Here is a 17,720-nt window from a genome sequence, read left to right as displayed (position 1 = left end):
GCCTTGGTCCCTGGGTCTAATGGGGCAGTTGCTTATTCCCTGAGCCTGGCTTCTCGGTGGTCACAGTTCCAGGCAGGCCCGGCGTGTCCCCTGCACCCTCTTCCCTAACTTGGCACCCAGGCCGGCCTGCAGAGGCACGATCGAGTCCCCCGTGGGTGCGTGTGGGTGGGTGTGCCTCTTGGGTGGGCCCAGTATTCATCTGTCTCCAACACAAGCACACATCCCTAGGCTGAAAGCACCAACAAAGGGCAAGCGCTGTGGTCAGACCAGGCCAAGTGTGTTGGGTGGGGGTGTTCTGGGAGGGGCCTGTGGAGGGGGTTGGGACCGGACGGTTCACGGCAAGTTCAGATGGAAGGTGCAGGAGCAAGGGGGCTCAGGCAGTACCTGCCCTGGGCCAGCGAGGCAGGGGCCGGGGCCTGACCCCAGGGCAGCTGCCTGTGTGGTCTGTTTCACGTCACTTAGCTCTTTGGGGGTGCTGTACCCTGAAGCGTCCCCTCCATCCTGCCTTCAGTGGATGTGTGCACATGTGTATCCACGCTGCATTGCTTCAGTCGTGTCTGACTCTTTGCCACCCTGTGGATTGCAGCCCTCCAGGCTCCACTGTCCGTGGGATCCTCCAGGCGAGAACACTGGAGCAGGTAGCCAGGGGATCTTCCCAACCCGCGGATTAAACCTGCATCTCTTGCACTGGCAGGCAGCTACTTTCCCACCTGGGAAGCCCTGTGTGGATGTGTATATGTGTTTAAAATGATAAACAAATTTGATTCCACTTTTAATAATTCATGCTTCATGTTTAGATCATGTTAACTAACTCCCTGCCAGGACTGTGCTTGAACTCTCCCTCCTGTCAATTCTGTCCCCACCCCCTGATTTTCACTATATCACATTATTTACACTTCCAATGTTTACAATATTTGCATTCTGTCATAAGTATAATGATCACACAGTTATCTAAAATTAGCTCCACCTTTAAACTCAATCAGTCTTTTTACAACAGCAAAACTACTTTTAATTTTAATCAATCTTTCGGTTAACTGAAATTTTTGGTATTATATTTTATATGCATTATGTTTGCCAATGATGCTTCAAGCATTTTAAAGAGATGTGCCCTGTTTTATTGGACTTTTAATACTGTGATACTGGGGTCTTACGCACGAAAAGGATGATCAGGAGGAAATGCAGAGAGAGAAGACAGAGGCAAGTGAGTTTGCGGGCTCTCAGTGCAACGTCACAGAGCAGCTCCGGAAATCCCCCCTTGGCCAATAATTGCAGGAGGGCACAGACTTCGGTGAAACGTACAAGTAGATGACACAAGGTGGGGAAGCCAGATGAGCCTCATTTCTCACAAGTCTGTAGGAGGCTTGTCGTCTGGGCCGTCTGACACCACATCCAAAACGGCCACGTGGAATCTGGGGTGTGGCCATGCAGAAGAAGTGCAAAGATACGGCACAGTATTTTTTTTTTACGACACAATTTTTGATCCGCGACAATTAAAGTACATGCACCCATCAGGACGCACATACTCTGAGAGACAGAGTTAAACCTTTTTATGACAAGTATGCCTCCTGTCTTTCCACATCTACCTAATTACTAGTCAGTTTTCCATGTGTGCACGCATGCATCCGTTCAACAAATGTTGGGCCTACCAAGGTTAAGTACTGTTCCAAAGGACAGCTGGGTTTATCCAAAAACTTGTGTAAAAGGAAAAGTATATACATATATACATACGTATAAGGATATAAAAAGAGTATATATATATAACTTTGACTATATACACATATATTTTTAATACAGGTATTAATCCTGTTTTGATTGTCATCACAGGAAAAGATAACTCTTATTTCCAAAGCACTTAAAAAATTTTTTTCAAACACTGTAGACAGCAATAGGAAAGAATAAAATAATGCAATTTATAGCAGCATGGATGGATCTAGAGATTGTCATACTGAATGAAGTAAGTCAAACAGAAACAGACAAATATCATATGATATCACTTATAGGAAGAATCTAAAAAAAGGGTACAAATGAACCTATTTACAAAACAGAGAGTCACAGATGTAGAAAACAAACATGGCTACCAAGGATGGAGCCAGGGGTGGGGCAGGAGGGATAAACTGGGAGATTGGGATTGACGTGAACAGTCTACTGTACATAAGAGAGAACTGGGACTTCCCTGGTGGTCCAATGGCTAAGGCTCCACGCTCCCAGTGCAGGGCGCCCTAGGTTCGATCCCTGAGGGAGGTGCTAGATCCCTCATGCTGCAACTAAGACTCAGTGGAGCCAGATAAATAAGTAAAATGTTTTAAAAATACATAATTAATAAGGACCTACTGATTAGCACAGAGAACTCTTCTCAATACTCTGTAATGACCTGTATGCGAAAAGAATTTAAAAAAGAGTTGAATGGAAACACGTATAACTGATTTACTGTGCTTCACAGCAGAAACTAACACAATATTGTAAACCAACCGTACTCCAATAAAATTTTTTAATAAAAATACCACTGTGGATAGCTGGGTTTAAGGTGATTTAAGAAACGGCAAGAAGTCCCTGGAAACTAAAGCCAGTGTGGAGCTGCCGATGCCGTCTCAGTTCTGGGCAGCTCAGAAGGGGCCTCTGCTTCCTCCAGGCATGTGTCACTCCGCTCTGGGTGTAGGAGAGACAAAGCAGGTGGGGTCCCCCCTCCAGGGCTCAGGGCCCCCCGCCCCATCCCTGGGACACGTGGAGGAGCCTGGGCAGCTGGGAGAGGGCGTGGGCCCAGCAGCCAGGGGCAGAGGTAACAGGGAGGAGTTTGAGAGGTTGTTTGGTTTTTTGCTTTTGTTTTAAAGCAGATACCACCTCTGAGAAGGGGCAAAAGGCCACCTCGCCTCTTGCTAAGCTTGAGTATATTTTTGGTAGTGTTCTACAGACCCCAGAGATAAGAAGAGCCAAAGAGCTTCATGAGAAGCCATGCCTAGGCCTCGGCAGGCCGCAGGGCAGGGGGTGAAGCTTCAATAGGTGTGCAGGTGTGAAAGCACGCACAGGTGTCTGCACATAGGCATGCCTGATCTGAGCGCCGCGAGGTCACAGGAGGCCAGGAGCAGAGAGGCTTGCCCTCAGGGGACAGCCAGCCGGCTGCAGCCCACTGGCGTTTCCACACCTGCTCTGATGTCACCTGATTTCAGAGTGCCAGTCACCAACTGAACAGCGACCCACTGGGCGAAAGGAGACTTTTGCAGGAGGAGAAAAGTAAATAGATTACGTCTGAGGCCCTCTCTGCAGGAGACACACAGTGCCTTCTTTACAGCTGTATCCCTGTCGCCAGGACCACCGGAGACTTCTGGAGAGAGCTGGGCCTGCGTCCCGCTGACCCCCAAGCAGCCTTTTATGATGATCTATGACTTGCTCCTTGGCAACACATTGCTCTGCTTCTAAGGATGCCTGGTGGGCTAATCCAGCCCTGTCTGTTCATTAAGTGGCTTGATAAATTCAATGATCGGAATTTTTCCAGAAAAGGCATTTAAGAGTTTCATGGCCCTCCTCTACTTCTGCCTGGGCAAATCTTCAAACCCCATCTCTTTCATGGAGATGTGAGCGGTCCACCTTGGCCCAGGTAGGATGGAATGGCAGACAGTGTGCTGGAGGTTGGTACAGATAACCCAGGGTGAGTCACTGCTAAAAGTCTTTCTGGGAGCAGCTGCCAGTGAGGGGCCTGCTGTGTGACCAGCATCATGTCAGCTGGTCTCTGCTGAGGTCATGTTTAACCCATGTAACACCAGCCTGAGGTGGGGATTCTTGGCTCCATTTAATGCTGGGAAAAACTGAGGCTCAGAGAGGTTAATCTGTACAAGGAAGGCCCTCCCACTCGGCATCCAAGGTCCAGACTCAACTGGGGCCTGCCTTATGAATAGATCTAGAGATTATCCTATTGTACTAATCAAAGTAAGTCAGAAAAAGACAGATACCATGTAATATCATTTATATGTGGAATCTAAAACATGACACAAACTAATATACCTACGAAACAGAAACAGACATACAAATATAGAGAGCAGACTTACGGTCTCCAAGGGGGAGGAACAGTGTGGGAGGGAGGACGGATGAGCGTTCGGGGTAAGCAGGTACAAACTGTTATGCCCAGGATGGACAAATAACAGGTTCTACTGTACAGCCCAGGGAACTATACTCACTGTCCGGTGATCAACTGTAACGGGAAATAACATGTATATACATGTGTGCGTGTGTATAGCTGAGTCACTTTGCTGCACAGCAGAAATTAAACACAACATTATAAATCAACTGTCCTTCAATAAGGTTAAAGCAAAGCTGGCCTGGCTCCAAGCCCCTTCCCTTAAATGCTACGTTACCGGTCGCTCAGAGAGCTGCAGGCCGCCGTCCACAGCCTACCACCCGGCCGTCTCTGCGCAGCCGGCTCGCCCCTCCTCTTCCAGTCAATCTAACCAAATGCTGACACAAGTCGAACGAGCTGTAGCTGCAGTGCCGTATACCTGCCCTGACCTCAATGCTTGCCACTCCAGGCCTGATTGATTCCATTAAATCTATAACTCTTTGGACTGAACAGCAAAGGAGCAAGGAAATGCTCTGTTGAATAATTCTAAAGCGGGGGGGGGGGGGTGGAGGGAAGAGGGTGGATGGGAAGACGCGATTGAACGTTTAAACTGAGGAACTTGGTCTTCAGCCATCCTCTCTATGAGGGTCAGTGTGTGTCAGGCTATTGGTGAGGATAGATTACTTAGGCTGGTTGAACAGTATTTGTCTCCAAATAGGGATTAAGATCTAGGGAATTAAAATGCTCACTTTTTAAGCCGTAAAGCCATAATCAGGAAAATCAGATTTTCCAGAGTTAAGATCATACGATCTTCTAAATGCTTTCACAAACTGAGCTCAGAGATGATCTTTCAGTTTAGTTCCGTCCCTAAGGCTCAGCGTTGTCACCCACCCAGATGCCTACCTGGGCCTGAATGTGTGAGAGAACAGCCTGGAGACAAAGGGGAAAGCTTACGGGTACCAAAGAGCCAGCTGCCATAGAGAGGCCGCTACAGGCCAGGAAGATGAGCAGAGCCCATCAGGGAGGGGTTTCTGGCCTGACCGCGCAGCTCTGACCCTCATCCAGGGGCCTGACTTCTGTGGGCCCTCTCATCTGTGACACAGAATCACTGCTTTCCCATCCTCACCATATAGAGGTCTGGGTGGAATAAATGATATTTAAAACAAACAAATAAAAAACCCAGATAAACACAAATCCCTTGGATGTTTAGCAGAAGAGTGCTGCAGAAATGCAAGATAGAGTAGCTAGTCTGCTCCAGCAGGGAGAAGGCTGGACTGGAGGCGGGCGCCCAGTGCCAGGCCTGGATCGGCCACCAGCTTGCTTTGCCCCTTGCCTCCTTTGTTTGGAAAAAAAAGGAGTCAATGACCTCTGATCCCGTGAAGCTTTGGATTGCTAGTCTCTCCTCATCTTCCACTCACCCACTCCGTCCCGATACCCTTCCCCAGCGAGGGCGACGGGAGGAGGCTGCAGCCCAGTCACGGCAGGGCTGCGGCTCCTGTCCAGCCGTGTTCCGCCGGGCAGCCTCCAGCCCCCGACAGGCACTCCCACTAACCGTGCAGGTGAGAAGGCTTGGCCAGGTCATTTCACTGCCCCGGGGTCCCGAGAAGGCCAACCCAGCAGCTTGGCAAGGTGTGATGCCCCTGGGAGCCACAGGATGCCCAGAAATGGAAAAGAGGGGCCCCGTCTGTATTCCACCCACTTAGGGACTGGACTGGGGTGACTGCTCAGCCCTCATGCTCGGTCAAGGAAAAGCTTCTAAAACCCACAGCCAACCTGGGCTTCTGAAGTCCCGCCTAAACCCGGCAGGTCGGCAGCACCTGAGTGTTGGTCCAGTGAGTCAGGAGGGACAAGGAGGGGTGCTGAGCTCAGCATGAAATACCAGGCGGCCAGGGGCTCCCTCACAGACTTCCCCACAGAGAGGGCGGCTAGCCTGGCTCCCCCACCCCTGAACACCCCCAGCTGGAGTGATCCGGACCTACCTCGAGCCAGCCGGGCATCAGGGCGGAGCCCCGGGAGGGCCTGGGGCTTTAGGGACCCCCAATGACCCTTGGGGAGCCTGCGGAAGAGGCGCTGGAGTCGCGAGGTGATGGTTCCGAAACAGGCAGAGGCCGCCTCCTCCACCCGGCCCTCCGTCATCCCGCTGGGCTACAGAGGGATCACTAGCTTCTCTCCAGGCCTGGCATCGGGCACAAGGCAACAAAGCGGAGAGCCGCTGGCCCAGAAGGACTCCAGGCCTTGTGTGAGCCAGGCTTCGCTGCAATCACCCCAGCCCCCCTGCTCCTCCAAAGGCAGGCCAGGGCACCAGGGATCCCAGGCCAGCACCAACTCAGCCGGACGGATGCCTTCTTCCCAGCTCAGGTCCCATCCTCTCCACCTCCCCCCAGCGGAAAACTTTCTATTCCTGGGGCTTTTAGCTTGATAAGATAAACATGCCCCCAAACAGGCTGCAGAAAGGGCCCGCCCTGGGCCTCGCTTCGCAGGAGCGCCTGGGAGTCTGAGAAATCAACGTCTCCAAAGTTTCAGCAGATGACAGGAGTGATCAGTTACCTCACGTGGGTGCCCAGCCCAGGAACTCGTTAATGGATCTCTTTGGGGATGTTGGATTAATAATGCTTTACCAGCTGCACAGGTTCCTAAGGGACAACCAGCTAATTCACATCCTCCCAGGCTCAGCCTGGCGTGGGGGAAGAGCTCTTGGCTGCCAGGGCCCCTAGGAAGCGGTGTTGCCTTAAGAGGGTCAGACCACTTATCTGAGAGCAAATATCCGAGCAGAGAAGAGGCAACAGAAGTCAAAGGGAGAAAGAGAACAGAGTCTCCCGTGAAAAGGCAGAGGGTTTCCCAGGCGGGGCTCGTGGTAAAGAACCTGTCTGCCAGTGCAGGAGAGGTAAGAGACTTGGGTTCGACTCCTGGGTGGGGAAGGCCCCCTGGAGGGGGAAATGGCAACCCACTCCAGTATCCTTGCCTGGAGAATCCCGTGGACAGAGGGGCCTGGCGGGCTACAGTCCACGGGGTTGCAGAGTTGGACACGACTGAGCGACTGAGCAGGCACACACACACGTGTGGAGAGGCAGAGGTGGTGTGCTCTTGCCCTAACGTGAGGTTCACAGGGTGTCCCCTCAACATGACTCACAGAAGCACCCAAGTCCTGGGGGGAAGTCCCCAGATGGGCTGTAACCTGGGTGAGGCGGGCGATTAGTGGTGGACAGACGGCAGAAGCTTCTAGGAAGATCAGGGAGAGGGATCCTGCTCCTGCGCTGCCCAGAGACTCCAGAACTCACCCACCAGCTGCTGGCAGGGCCCCGCTTCACATGGAGGGGGGCGCTGTCCTTCAACCAGAGGACCAAGGAAGCTGCATTTACACCTCTGGGGGCTGAGCCCAGAAAGGGAACGTTCACGAGTTCAGCTAGAGTCCCGTGCGCCCTCGTGCAGCTGCCAACCTGCTTCCACCCCTTTATGCTGTGGTTCTCCCCAGGCCACAGAGAACGCTGAGTGGCATCGTATCCCAGAGGCAATGTCCTCCAGCCACCGAGAAGAGAAAATGGTAGAACAAACCTAAACTGCACCTGACCTTCCAAATTGCCCCCCTGACCACCTGCCCCTCACAGGAGCTCTGGCCAGGAGGACCCAGCTGGACCACTCCTCCCTGCTGAGGCCCTTAGCACTTGGGGCAGGAACAATAAAAGACACAGTTTATAAGTCATCTATTTAATACAGAGATGCCCCCAAAGACCCCCTTCCTCAGGCTGGGACACTGGTTCTTTCTAACGCTTCCTCGTGGGGGACTGGGCTGCTAATGGTCTTTTCTGCGATCCTCTAGTTTGCCCAGCAGCTTCACCGGTGGCTCAGTGGTGAAGAATCCACCTGCCAGGGCAGGAGACCTGGGTTCGATCCCTGCGTCGAGAAGATCCCCTGGAGAAGGGAATAGCTGCCTACTCCAGTATTCTTGCTGCGAGAATTCCACGGACAGGGGAACCTGGTGGGCTGTTGCAAAAGAGTCAGACACAGTAGCGACTAAACAACAAGTTTACCCGGCAGCTCAGCATAGACAAGACTCACAAGCGAGTCCAGGCCCTGAGATGATACCAGCTCACCGCGCGGGGCCCGGAGCCAGGCTCCTGGCCCCACTGGGACATATGACCTTCACAAGGAGCCAGGCTTTCCCACCTGGCTAAGGACAGACAAGGGTGGCATTCCCATTCTCTTGCTCAGAGAAGAGGCCACGCACGTGCTGGGGGAATTTTAAATCGTGAGTCATGTGTCATGGGGGAAAATCCCTCCTGAATGCCCCACTTGGGCTTGAGGAGGCACTGATCTCACTTCCCCTTTTCCTCATCACAGAGATGTTTTGTGGACAGGTTAAGTCACTGGGGAAGCCAGCAGGAAAGAACTGGCTGAGAAGCCAGACAGGGCCTTGGAAGGTTCTAGAATCCTCACTCCTGATCTTTTGAAAACTTGGATAGGTTTTCTACTGTAGGAATATTTTAGGAGGAACGCAATGACCTCTTGCTGCCCCAACATCTAAGCACTGACCCTCTGACCATGCTGAAGAGTCCAGCTAAGGCCAACATAATTTGAAGGAACACCCTTCACCATCCTGCGTGCTGGGGTTGCAGTAGATTCTCACTGTGATATACCCTATTTATAAAAAGGTCCTTCCAGATTGCTTTTAAAAACTTTCGTCACTAGAAGAGACATTTACATACTGTATGCTCAACCTCTTTTTTCTAAAAACTCTCAAGTTACAGCTGGAGTCTTTTGTTCCTTTTGAATAATAAGGCATCTCTGAGTTTTCTTTGGATTTTTAATACTTTCCTCAGTTGCAGAAAGGACATAATTGTTTCAACAGAAAGCACAAAGCCTCCAGCTTCCATTTAACTTAGATGGAAAAAACAGCTTCCTCCAAGTCAGCAAGGAAAGTAAGTGATGACACCCAAATATGATCCTGACCTGGAGACACACTGTAAGAGTTGGGGTGGGGGGTGCTTTTTGCTGTCCCCCAACTCAGCCACACCATTGTCCAGGACAGGGAAGAAGCCCACAATATAAACCTCAGTTTATTTTCCAGTCCCAATCCAACTCTTCTTCCCATCGTTGTCCCCTCTGAGACACAACCTAATTTCTCTTTGGTCCTGTGTCATGAACTCTGACCCTGGGTCACAGCAAGGAGGATCTTTTTTGTTCCAGGAAGAGTCTTCCACCTGCATTTCCACGCCCACCCCCGCTACACGCAGCTAACACCAGTGGGGTGGGGGTGGGGACAGACACACTTCTTCCTTTTATCTTGAGACTGAAGGAAAACTTCACCTTTTGTGTCAGGACCTCATGATTTACACATGCTGAAAATCTATTTAGAAGCCACAGCCTGAGAAGAGCTCTCAGTCGTCCAGGACCCGGCTGATCCTCTAGCTTGGACAGGACTTACCCACCCCTCGGCTCCCCTGTCTCTGTTTCTGCATCTCTTTTTACGGACATTTCGGCATCTGTTGGCAGGTGAATGAGGAGGCTCCACTAACTGGCACGTTCAGTGACACGAGCTCACAGGGCAAAACGCTGCCTGTGTTGGGTTCTGGTGCTAACCCTCTGGGTCATCAGAGAAGCCGTTGACTCTCTGGTTGCTGGGTCTCCTGGTCTGTGAGATGACCATGATCCAACCAGCCCTGCCTGCCTCTCAAGGGTGCTGCTGGGCCCAGCAGAGCCAGTAGGCAAGAAAACACTAGATCCGGCCAAGGCCTCTCTGAGATAAGACTGATCTCTGCTCCCACAGTTCCTTGGCCATTCTCAGTCCTTTCTTCTTTCACGTCAATGTCCCCATCTTTGTAGACTCACAGAATACCAGTTTGCATCTTCAGCAAATATGACAATTCTCTCCCAGATCCGGCATCTGGGAGAAACAAAACATAAAAGGATAAAAAAAAACAAAATGGGCGAAGAACATCACTCTTCTTTCAGGCCTGACTTTTGTGGACCTGTGGTTTGATTTATGAAAGGTACACAGAAGCCAAGTTTTCATGTTTTAGAAGCCCTAAGCCAACAGCCACTGCAGACATCTGAGTAAGATCTGCTCTGCCCTGGAAATGTTTGTTCAAGCAGTGGGGAGGAGGAGCAGAAGGCGGCCTGCAGGTCCTCCGCTGAACAGTAGACACGACCCAGCTCACTGTGGTCACAGGTGAGAGACATACCCGGCTCCCTGCCTGCCTGCCCGCCCGCCCAGTGACACACGGGAACTGCTTGAACTTTTCAACGTCACCCCTCTTCCCAACCCTCGACACAACGTCTGTTCGTGCCCCCCGCCCCCCGCCGATGCCCTCAATGAGGCCAGGGGAATAGGGGTGAGCCAGAAAACCCTGAAGAACATTGAGGGGCGCTACAGCAGTCAGGGCTCACAGGACAGAGTGCTCTCCGCCAGGAGGCTGGGCACGGGACTGCCATACCAGGACAGACCTGCGCTCTCCCCACTTCCTCCCCAAACGAGGCAAACGAGAGCCCAGCATCACAGCTTTCCCTGTGGGCACAGCTCTCAAGAATGCTCTCCACGCCAGGAACCACAGGCAGGCTCCAACAGGCCCTGCATGAACCTGCCGGCCACGGCGGCCAACACCCCACAGCGGAGGGCTCCCAGACTCCACCAGGCTCTGCCCACATCGGCAGGGTGGAGGGGCCTTCAAGAACACCCAGGATCACCTCCCGGGTCCAGGTCAAGACGGCACTGACCTTGGGGGAGCACTCCTGTGAGTCCTCCCCGGCGCCGATTTTTACTCCACTTCCACCAGGGAACTGAGCCTGCTGTCATCACCTCGTCCCCCGAAAGCCCAAAAGCTGGCCCAGCACCCCTCCCAACCCTGAGATCCGGCCCCGAACATGTATGGAGAAGCTGCCAAAACTCTTGGAGAAAAACCGAAAGTGACTAAAGGCACAGCCATCTCCCGGGTCAGGGCTGGCCTTGCCAGCGTCAGCTGCCTGCAGTGCTTCCCGACCCAGCCAGGGGAGAGCGACCGGGCCCCGGGGGGCGGCGGGGTGGGGTGAGGCCCTGCGAGAGGCAGGAAGCCTCCCCCAGGGGCATGGCAGGACCACGGGGCGGGTACTGATGGAAGCCAGCATGGTGGGGGAATGTCCCCTCTGCATGCTCTGCACACCCACAAACACCTGCCCAAGGGTACTCACCGCATCATCTGAGGAGGGCAACCAGGAAGGGCCTCTGGAAGGGCCAGCTTCGTCAGCAGCCTCCGCAGCGCCTCAGCTGGCAGGGCCAGAGCAGAAGGCAGCTCCCTCCCCGGGGAGACTGCGGGCTGAGGGGTGGGGATCGGGAGCGGCCCGCAGGAGAGCCCTGGGGAGGCAGGGGCTGGGATGTCTCTGTGGGCAGCAGCCAGAGGTCCTCCAGATGCTGGGTGTGGACCAAAGGCAGGAAATGGCGTGACAGCCTGAGCTGGTGCAGGCCACCTTCAGGGCAGGTCGGGTTTGCCCAGCATGAGGCTCTAAGCTCCCCTGCCCCTACCAGATGGATGGGTGCCTCCTTCTCTCCGTCTGAGACCCCAGCAGAAGCCTCCCTGCGTCCTGACCTCGTGAATCTGCGCTGGTATGAATGTGGAAGCAGCAGGCAAAGGCTGCAGGCTCTTCAGAGAAAAGGCTGTGGACCCGTGAAGAACTCCTCCAGCGTGCATCATTCTTAGAGCCGCGCCATGCCTGCCCTGAGTCTCAGCCACCCTCTGAGCCCCTGGGTCCTGCCTCCAGGGCTGCAGCCAGCTTCCCGGGGCTACAGGGTCCCCTCAGCAGCCAGGCAGGGCTGGGGGGCAGTCTTTCCCCTGCCCCGCAAGGCCTATCTGCCAGGCTTGGCACCGGCTGAATTCACTGGCAAACTCGGGGAGAAGAGAGAGGATCCCAGATCAAGCCCAGAGAGTGGAGGGGAGATGTCAATCCACTGCCCCCTGATAACTCTGCTGGGTCAGCGGGAGAATACACACGCTCATTACCAAGTCTAATCAGGCTGGCAGACAAGTGGCATTAATCATTTTTGACTGTACCTGGGATTCAAGCCCCTCTTACTCCATAATCAGAAAATTTTATGCTCTGATGGATAGGGGGAAAAAATTAAACCCACACTTAATCCTTTCACTTTCATCTTGTGAAAATACAGGAAGCAGGGAGGAGAAGAAACACAGCAGCTTTGGGGGCCTCAGATGGCCTCTCCCCAAGAGTCCCAGGTCCTTCCGCTATCCTCCCATGCCCCCCAGCCCTCCGCCAGGACTCTCCCCAAGGAAAAACCCCAATCAGAGCCAGAAGCAGAGGAGGGGAGGGAGGTGGTGGATTCCACTATCTCTCTCTAACAACGAAATGTCCATTTCAGGGCTTAATTTTCCTAATCTCCAAGGCCAAGCATGGGCCTGAATTGATGAAGATACTTTAAGCCACATACTTCAGTGCTACCAGGTGTCCAGGACAAATAAAACCCTTTCCAAGTGCCCCAGATTCCTGGGTCTGCTACAGAGAGACTCAATGTCCATATTCCAGTAACCTCTTCTGCAAAGAACCCAAGAGAGGGGCTGGGTCTGTGGGACTCTGCAGCTGTCACGTGGGGGGTCCACTCTGTGCAGAGAGGTGGGTTAAGCCCGACCACTGATGCTGTGTTGAAACAGAGCTACAGGGCTCGACAAGGGGCTCTCACCCGGGAGGTCCCCGTTCCCATGCCAGCAGGCTCCACGGCAAACACCTCACACTCCCACCGTAATACAGGTCTCCCACAGGAGGGGGAGGTCAGGATGGTGAGCCCCAGGGCCCCCCTTCACCCTATAACCCCAACCACATAACTCTTTACAGCTCTGAGCACACCCCTCCAGGGAGGACCCGCTTCTCTAGTAATGTGCAAGGCATGTCCAAGTATCCCTCTCTCGGTGTTGAGTTGGACTTAGCTTTTCCCATTTTAAGCAGACCATTTCCTCCTCCAGGATGCTAATGTATCCACCAAAACAAGACAAAAGGTTAACGCCACGTTCCTTCTGTAGAAGAAGGGGTCCACAACCTGCAAGGGACATCCCCTGAGAATAAAGGCAAAGGGCAGTCCGTGAGAGTTTCAAGGGTTGTGTGCTACTGCCCATTCCCTCTTGGAATGCTGGAAACGGATTCTCACCACGGCCACTATCCCGCTACCCCCAGACACACACACATGACTTCACATAATCTACCTCTCTCTCCCCCTCCCAATCCCCACCAGAGTTCCTTCTCTATCTAATAAACACGAGTTCTTTAATCCTGGAAATGAATATCAACTTTGAACGTCTCCTGTTGGCAAATCCAGCATTAACCAGAGCTCCGTTACAGTCCTTGAAGTAGGGATAAGCTTGAGATAGAGGAATTTTCACTGAAAAGGCAGTGGGAAGACAGTTTTCTAAAAGCTTCCCTTATTAAAAGCCCATTTTGCCAACACAGCTCCCACCCAGTGTCAACCTCCTGCTGAGACAGATGTCATTTACACACCCACTGTCCCTCCATGTGTTTCCAAGAGCTGGGGGATTTAATAGTAAAAACAGACGACTGCCTTTATCAGGCATGAGACGGTGCTCTATGCTGGGGAAAAGTGTGACAAATACACGGTGCCAGGGTCCTGATGACCTCGAGGCCACCAACACGCGGTGAGGATGCCCACAGCAGGCAGGAGTGGCACTGTGGTTAGTGCCCTGCCCTGCCCCGCCTGGGACGTGCAGGACACCCTCTTCCCCACTCAGCTCAGCAACCAAGCAGAGTTGGAAAACTGCTCTCACTGTTTGGAAAGGTGATCCTAAGAAGTGTCGGGAGCCCAGGAAAATTGTTACAGCCGCTGGATGGGAGGGGATAATAATAACATTTATACTGCCGTAAACATTTACACTGCCTTCTACCAGGCACTATTCTAAGCCCTTTCCATATATTAATTCATTTAATTCTCACATGAACACAATTGAGAAGGAAGGGCCAGCTTCCTCAGCAGCCTCCATCTCAATTTTTTAAAACACAGAAGTGGAACACAAAGGTACCCAGAGTCACACAGAGACTAACTGGCAGAATCAGGATTCAAACCTAGGTCTTCTGGTTCCAGGCTGTACTCTTAGGCACTGCAGAATACTGCCTTTCAAAAGTCATGTTTCTGACCCTTGCTTTTTAAAACAAAGATAAAACAAACCCACCTAACCATGGAATTAGAACTTCAGTTAAAAGAAGGATGATTGGTGAGTTTGGCCTGCTGTGTCTCTACCTGCCAGCCATCAGAACATTTCTCAACTGTTTCCATCAAGCTACAAGTCCACAGTCAGTTAAATATTAAAAATGACAAACAGAGGCTCCTCTCTGTAGCCCCTTGATTCCAACTCTGCTCCCTCTCTGGTGTTCAGACATCCCTGGTTGGTACTAACCCACCTAGCTGAGGGCTACCAAGTCACACAGAGATCAGAGGACACACCTGTTCACCTGGGGCTTCCTTTTCGCAAGAAACTGTCTGATGTGGAAGTGTGAAAGTGAGAGTCGCTCAGTCATGTCTGACTCTTTGCGACCCCATGGAGTTCTCCAGGCCAGAATACTGGAGTGGGTAGCCTTTCCATTCTACAGGGGATCTTTCCAACCCAGGTCTCCCACACTGTAGGCAGATTCTTTACCAGCTGAGCCATTAAATTCATTTAATCATGGCGTGTCACACATATACACAAATAAACACACAGACACCATTACCAACGACAACCCCACAAGTCCTAAAACTAGATGCCAAATGTTCAACAATTGATACAGTCCTCCAGTGTCTTTTTCACTCTTACTTTTAAACTTTTCTCGGTTTTTGCCATGCTGCACGGCATGCAATATATTAAGTTTCCCGATGAGGGATCAAACCCTGCAGTGGAAGCACGAAGTCTTAACCACTGGACCAACTGGAAGTCCTCAATGTCCTAATACAAACTAGAATTCCAACGAAGAGGCTTTCCTGGGATTCCAGCACATTAAAACCCATTACAATGAGGATACTGCCTCTCTATGTTACCGTTGGGAGGCAGTAAAGTACCCCAGGGCCCTTAAGAAGGCAAAAGCTGCAAACACATGTGTGGGAAAGTTGCATTTGATTCTGCTGAAGGTCAGGGCGATTTGCCAAGTGACAGCAGCCCTCCGCCCACATCACGCATTTCTTTATCTATCGCCCTTTCCTTATTAATTAGCACCTGAACTGAGTTCTGACGGTGGAGGGAGCAGAACCCGCCCCCCTCCCCCCCACACACACTCCTCTTCCGCTGGATCCTGGCTTCGAGTCAGAGCTCTGCTTCCCTGAAGCCAGCTGCAGTGGGAAGCACACTGCACAGCCTTGGCTGGGGACTGCAGAGAGGCAAGTCAGGCTCTCCTGCCGAGGGTGTGATAGTTGCTGCTGCACAGAGCTGCAGCTGGATGGGAGGTGGGGGCTGCCGTCATGTGGGAAGAGGCCTGGCTGAAAGACGCAACCCCAAGCCATTTCCAGAGATGCTTTCTAGAGGTTGTGCCATTATCTGCGCTTCAATTATTTAAACTATCTACATAAACACACACACACATGGGTGTGGGTATCGTCTGCCAGACATGGCAACAGCAAATATGGGGTGGGGAATAGGAAAAGAAGAAATCTATTTTTCTGGATAAATCTAATAGGAAAAGAAGAAACATCACTGAAGAAATATACGCACCTAACTGCTGGAAAAGAAGAATAACAAATGCCCAAGAAGACCGCAAATGTGCTCAGAAAATCTATACAGTGGATGTCCAGTGTTTTATAGTCAGGCTTTGAGAAGATTCTGGCTCAGGAAGAGGCTGGAGGGACCTGACAGCTCTGGCGAGGGTGACACAGGGCAGGTAGTTGGGTAATTCTCGAGCCTGCTGCCTGGTGCAGTAGCCAGTAGGAGGAAGAGGAGGAAGCAGGGCCCAGCCAAACATCAGAGCAGAGGGCAAAGGTCTGAGGGGCCAGAGGTGGAAGGCGGGAGAGGGCACGGATCCAGGGTCACTTCACACTCTTCTCAAGTCTCATGGCCCCTGTCCATCCAAAGCCCAACCAGGTCCCTTCCCTGTCCCCACAGGTCACCCTGGAGGAAGGGTGTACCACAGGCAGGCAGACAAACAAAGTCATCTGCCATCACCCTAATAAGCACGGGCCAAACGGTCATCTCAAGAAGACTCACAACCCTCTCTCAAGAAGCTACAAAAAAGCAAGAGAGGGCACTGGAGACAAGGGAATGATCTGGTAGCATCAGGCATCAACCCCAGCCTGTGTGTGTGTGTGTCTGTGTGTGTACTGGCTGGATCTGGAGAGGAGCGAGGCGCGCACCTATCAGAGGAAGAGGTGTTTGTTAAAGAGCACATAAGCATACCTAGGCACTGAAGCACACCGTGCAGGGCACGAAGGAGCAGAGTGTGTCCAGGGGCTACCTCCCTCGGTGAAAATGCTGGTCTCCCCTGGAGCCGGAGGCCCCCTCTCGGCGCGCCCCCTCTCGGCTCGCCCCAGCCGGCTCCCTGGCAGTCGCTAGCAGGCGGACTGCGGTCTTCCCGCGGCCCCCAGCCCCGCCGCGCCCCGACCCTCACACTTACTAGCGCAGCGCAGCGCGCGCCGCCACACCTCTCGCCCGCACAGGTCGCACCAGCCGCGGCCGCCCCGCAGCGCCAGTTCCGCGAAGCAGTGGCCCTCGCCTCGCTCCGCCGGGACGCGGGGATCCTGCGGCTGCTCGAAGATGCTGCGCACGTCGCGGGGCCGGGGCGCGCCAGGCCGCCGCCGCAGTCTCTGCTGCAGACCAGGCCGGAGAGGGCGAGCGGGTCGGGAGGTCCGGGGCTGGGGCTCCGGGTCCCCCCGGGCGGCCCTCCGGGCACCGCGTCTCTCGTGCGCCCCGGGCGCAGTGGAGAGGGGCGCGGGGGCGCAGCGGCGCGAGGAGTGGCCCGGGAGCGGCGGCGGCGGCGGCTCGGGGCCTCCCAGGCTCTGCAGATAGCGCGGCGGTTCTGGCTCCAAGAGCAGCCGGTACGGGCGCTGGCCAATGGCCGGGGACGCCATGGCCATGCCGGGCTGGCCGCGGCGGAGCTCCGCGCTGGCGCTCCTCCCGAGTCCGCCTCGAGAGCGGGGCGGCCCCAGACCGGCGCGCCTTTAAAGGGACCGCAGCCTGCGGGGCGGGGCGAGGGCGGGGAGACCTCGGAGAGGCAGGAAGGACGACCCGAGGGAGCCACCGACGCCCGAGGGGCAGGGGCGGCAGTGGGGGACGCCTGGGCGAGTGTGGATTTCGGGGTGTCTTCAGGTAGCCGGGGCAACTGAAGGATTGCACGTGGAAAGCTTCTTTACAGGATTACTCAAGAGGCACTCTGTGGGAGCCTCCTGCCTTCAGCCCTACCTCCTCTCCTCTCCCATCCTTCACCCCAACCCCAGATTTCCACCCGCCAACCCCAGGTTCCCACGCCCCCAGTCCACACCCCAACCCGCCCGAGGAGGGAGCGGACCGGAGGGAAGGGCTTAGAAACGGAGGATGGGGGTCCAGGGAGACGTCCACCGGCTCAGGGTCGGTCCGTTGGCCTCCCGGTTTTCACGCCGACTGGAGGGACGCGTCGCCCGGCCCTTCCCCTCCGGCGCTCGCCGCAGTCCGCCGCCCCCGCGCGCGCCGACCGGGGCGCAGGCAGGGGATGCCCGGCTCCGGCTCGCGGGCCCGCCGCGGCTCCGAGTCCC

At 53.9% G+C, this 17,720-nt stretch overlaps 1 protein-coding gene across 1 annotated transcript in view; it reads right to left on the bottom strand.

Moving 5' to 3' along the window:
* Window positions 1-17,111, bottom strand: part of RASSF5 (Ras association domain family member 5) — a 75,324-nt gene extending 58,213 nt beyond the window's left edge. Inside the window, exon 1 of the mRNA XM_055419989.2 lies at window positions 16,607-17,111. Coding sequence (XP_055275964.1) covers window positions 16,607-17,066 — 460 coding nt within the window. The 5' untranslated portion in view covers window positions 17,067-17,111. The remainder of the gene's footprint in view (window positions 1-16,606) is intronic.
* Window positions 17,112-17,720: the final 609 nt, after the last annotated feature.

Source organism: Moschus berezovskii, chromosome 17 (assembly GCF_049115385.1).
Source record: "Moschus berezovskii isolate FMDL1 chromosome 17, NW_MosBer_1.0, whole genome shotgun sequence".
Taxonomy (NCBI): Eukaryota; Metazoa; Chordata; class Mammalia; order Artiodactyla; family Moschidae; genus Moschus; species Moschus berezovskii.
This window is presented reverse-complemented; position numbering and strand designations above follow the sequence as displayed.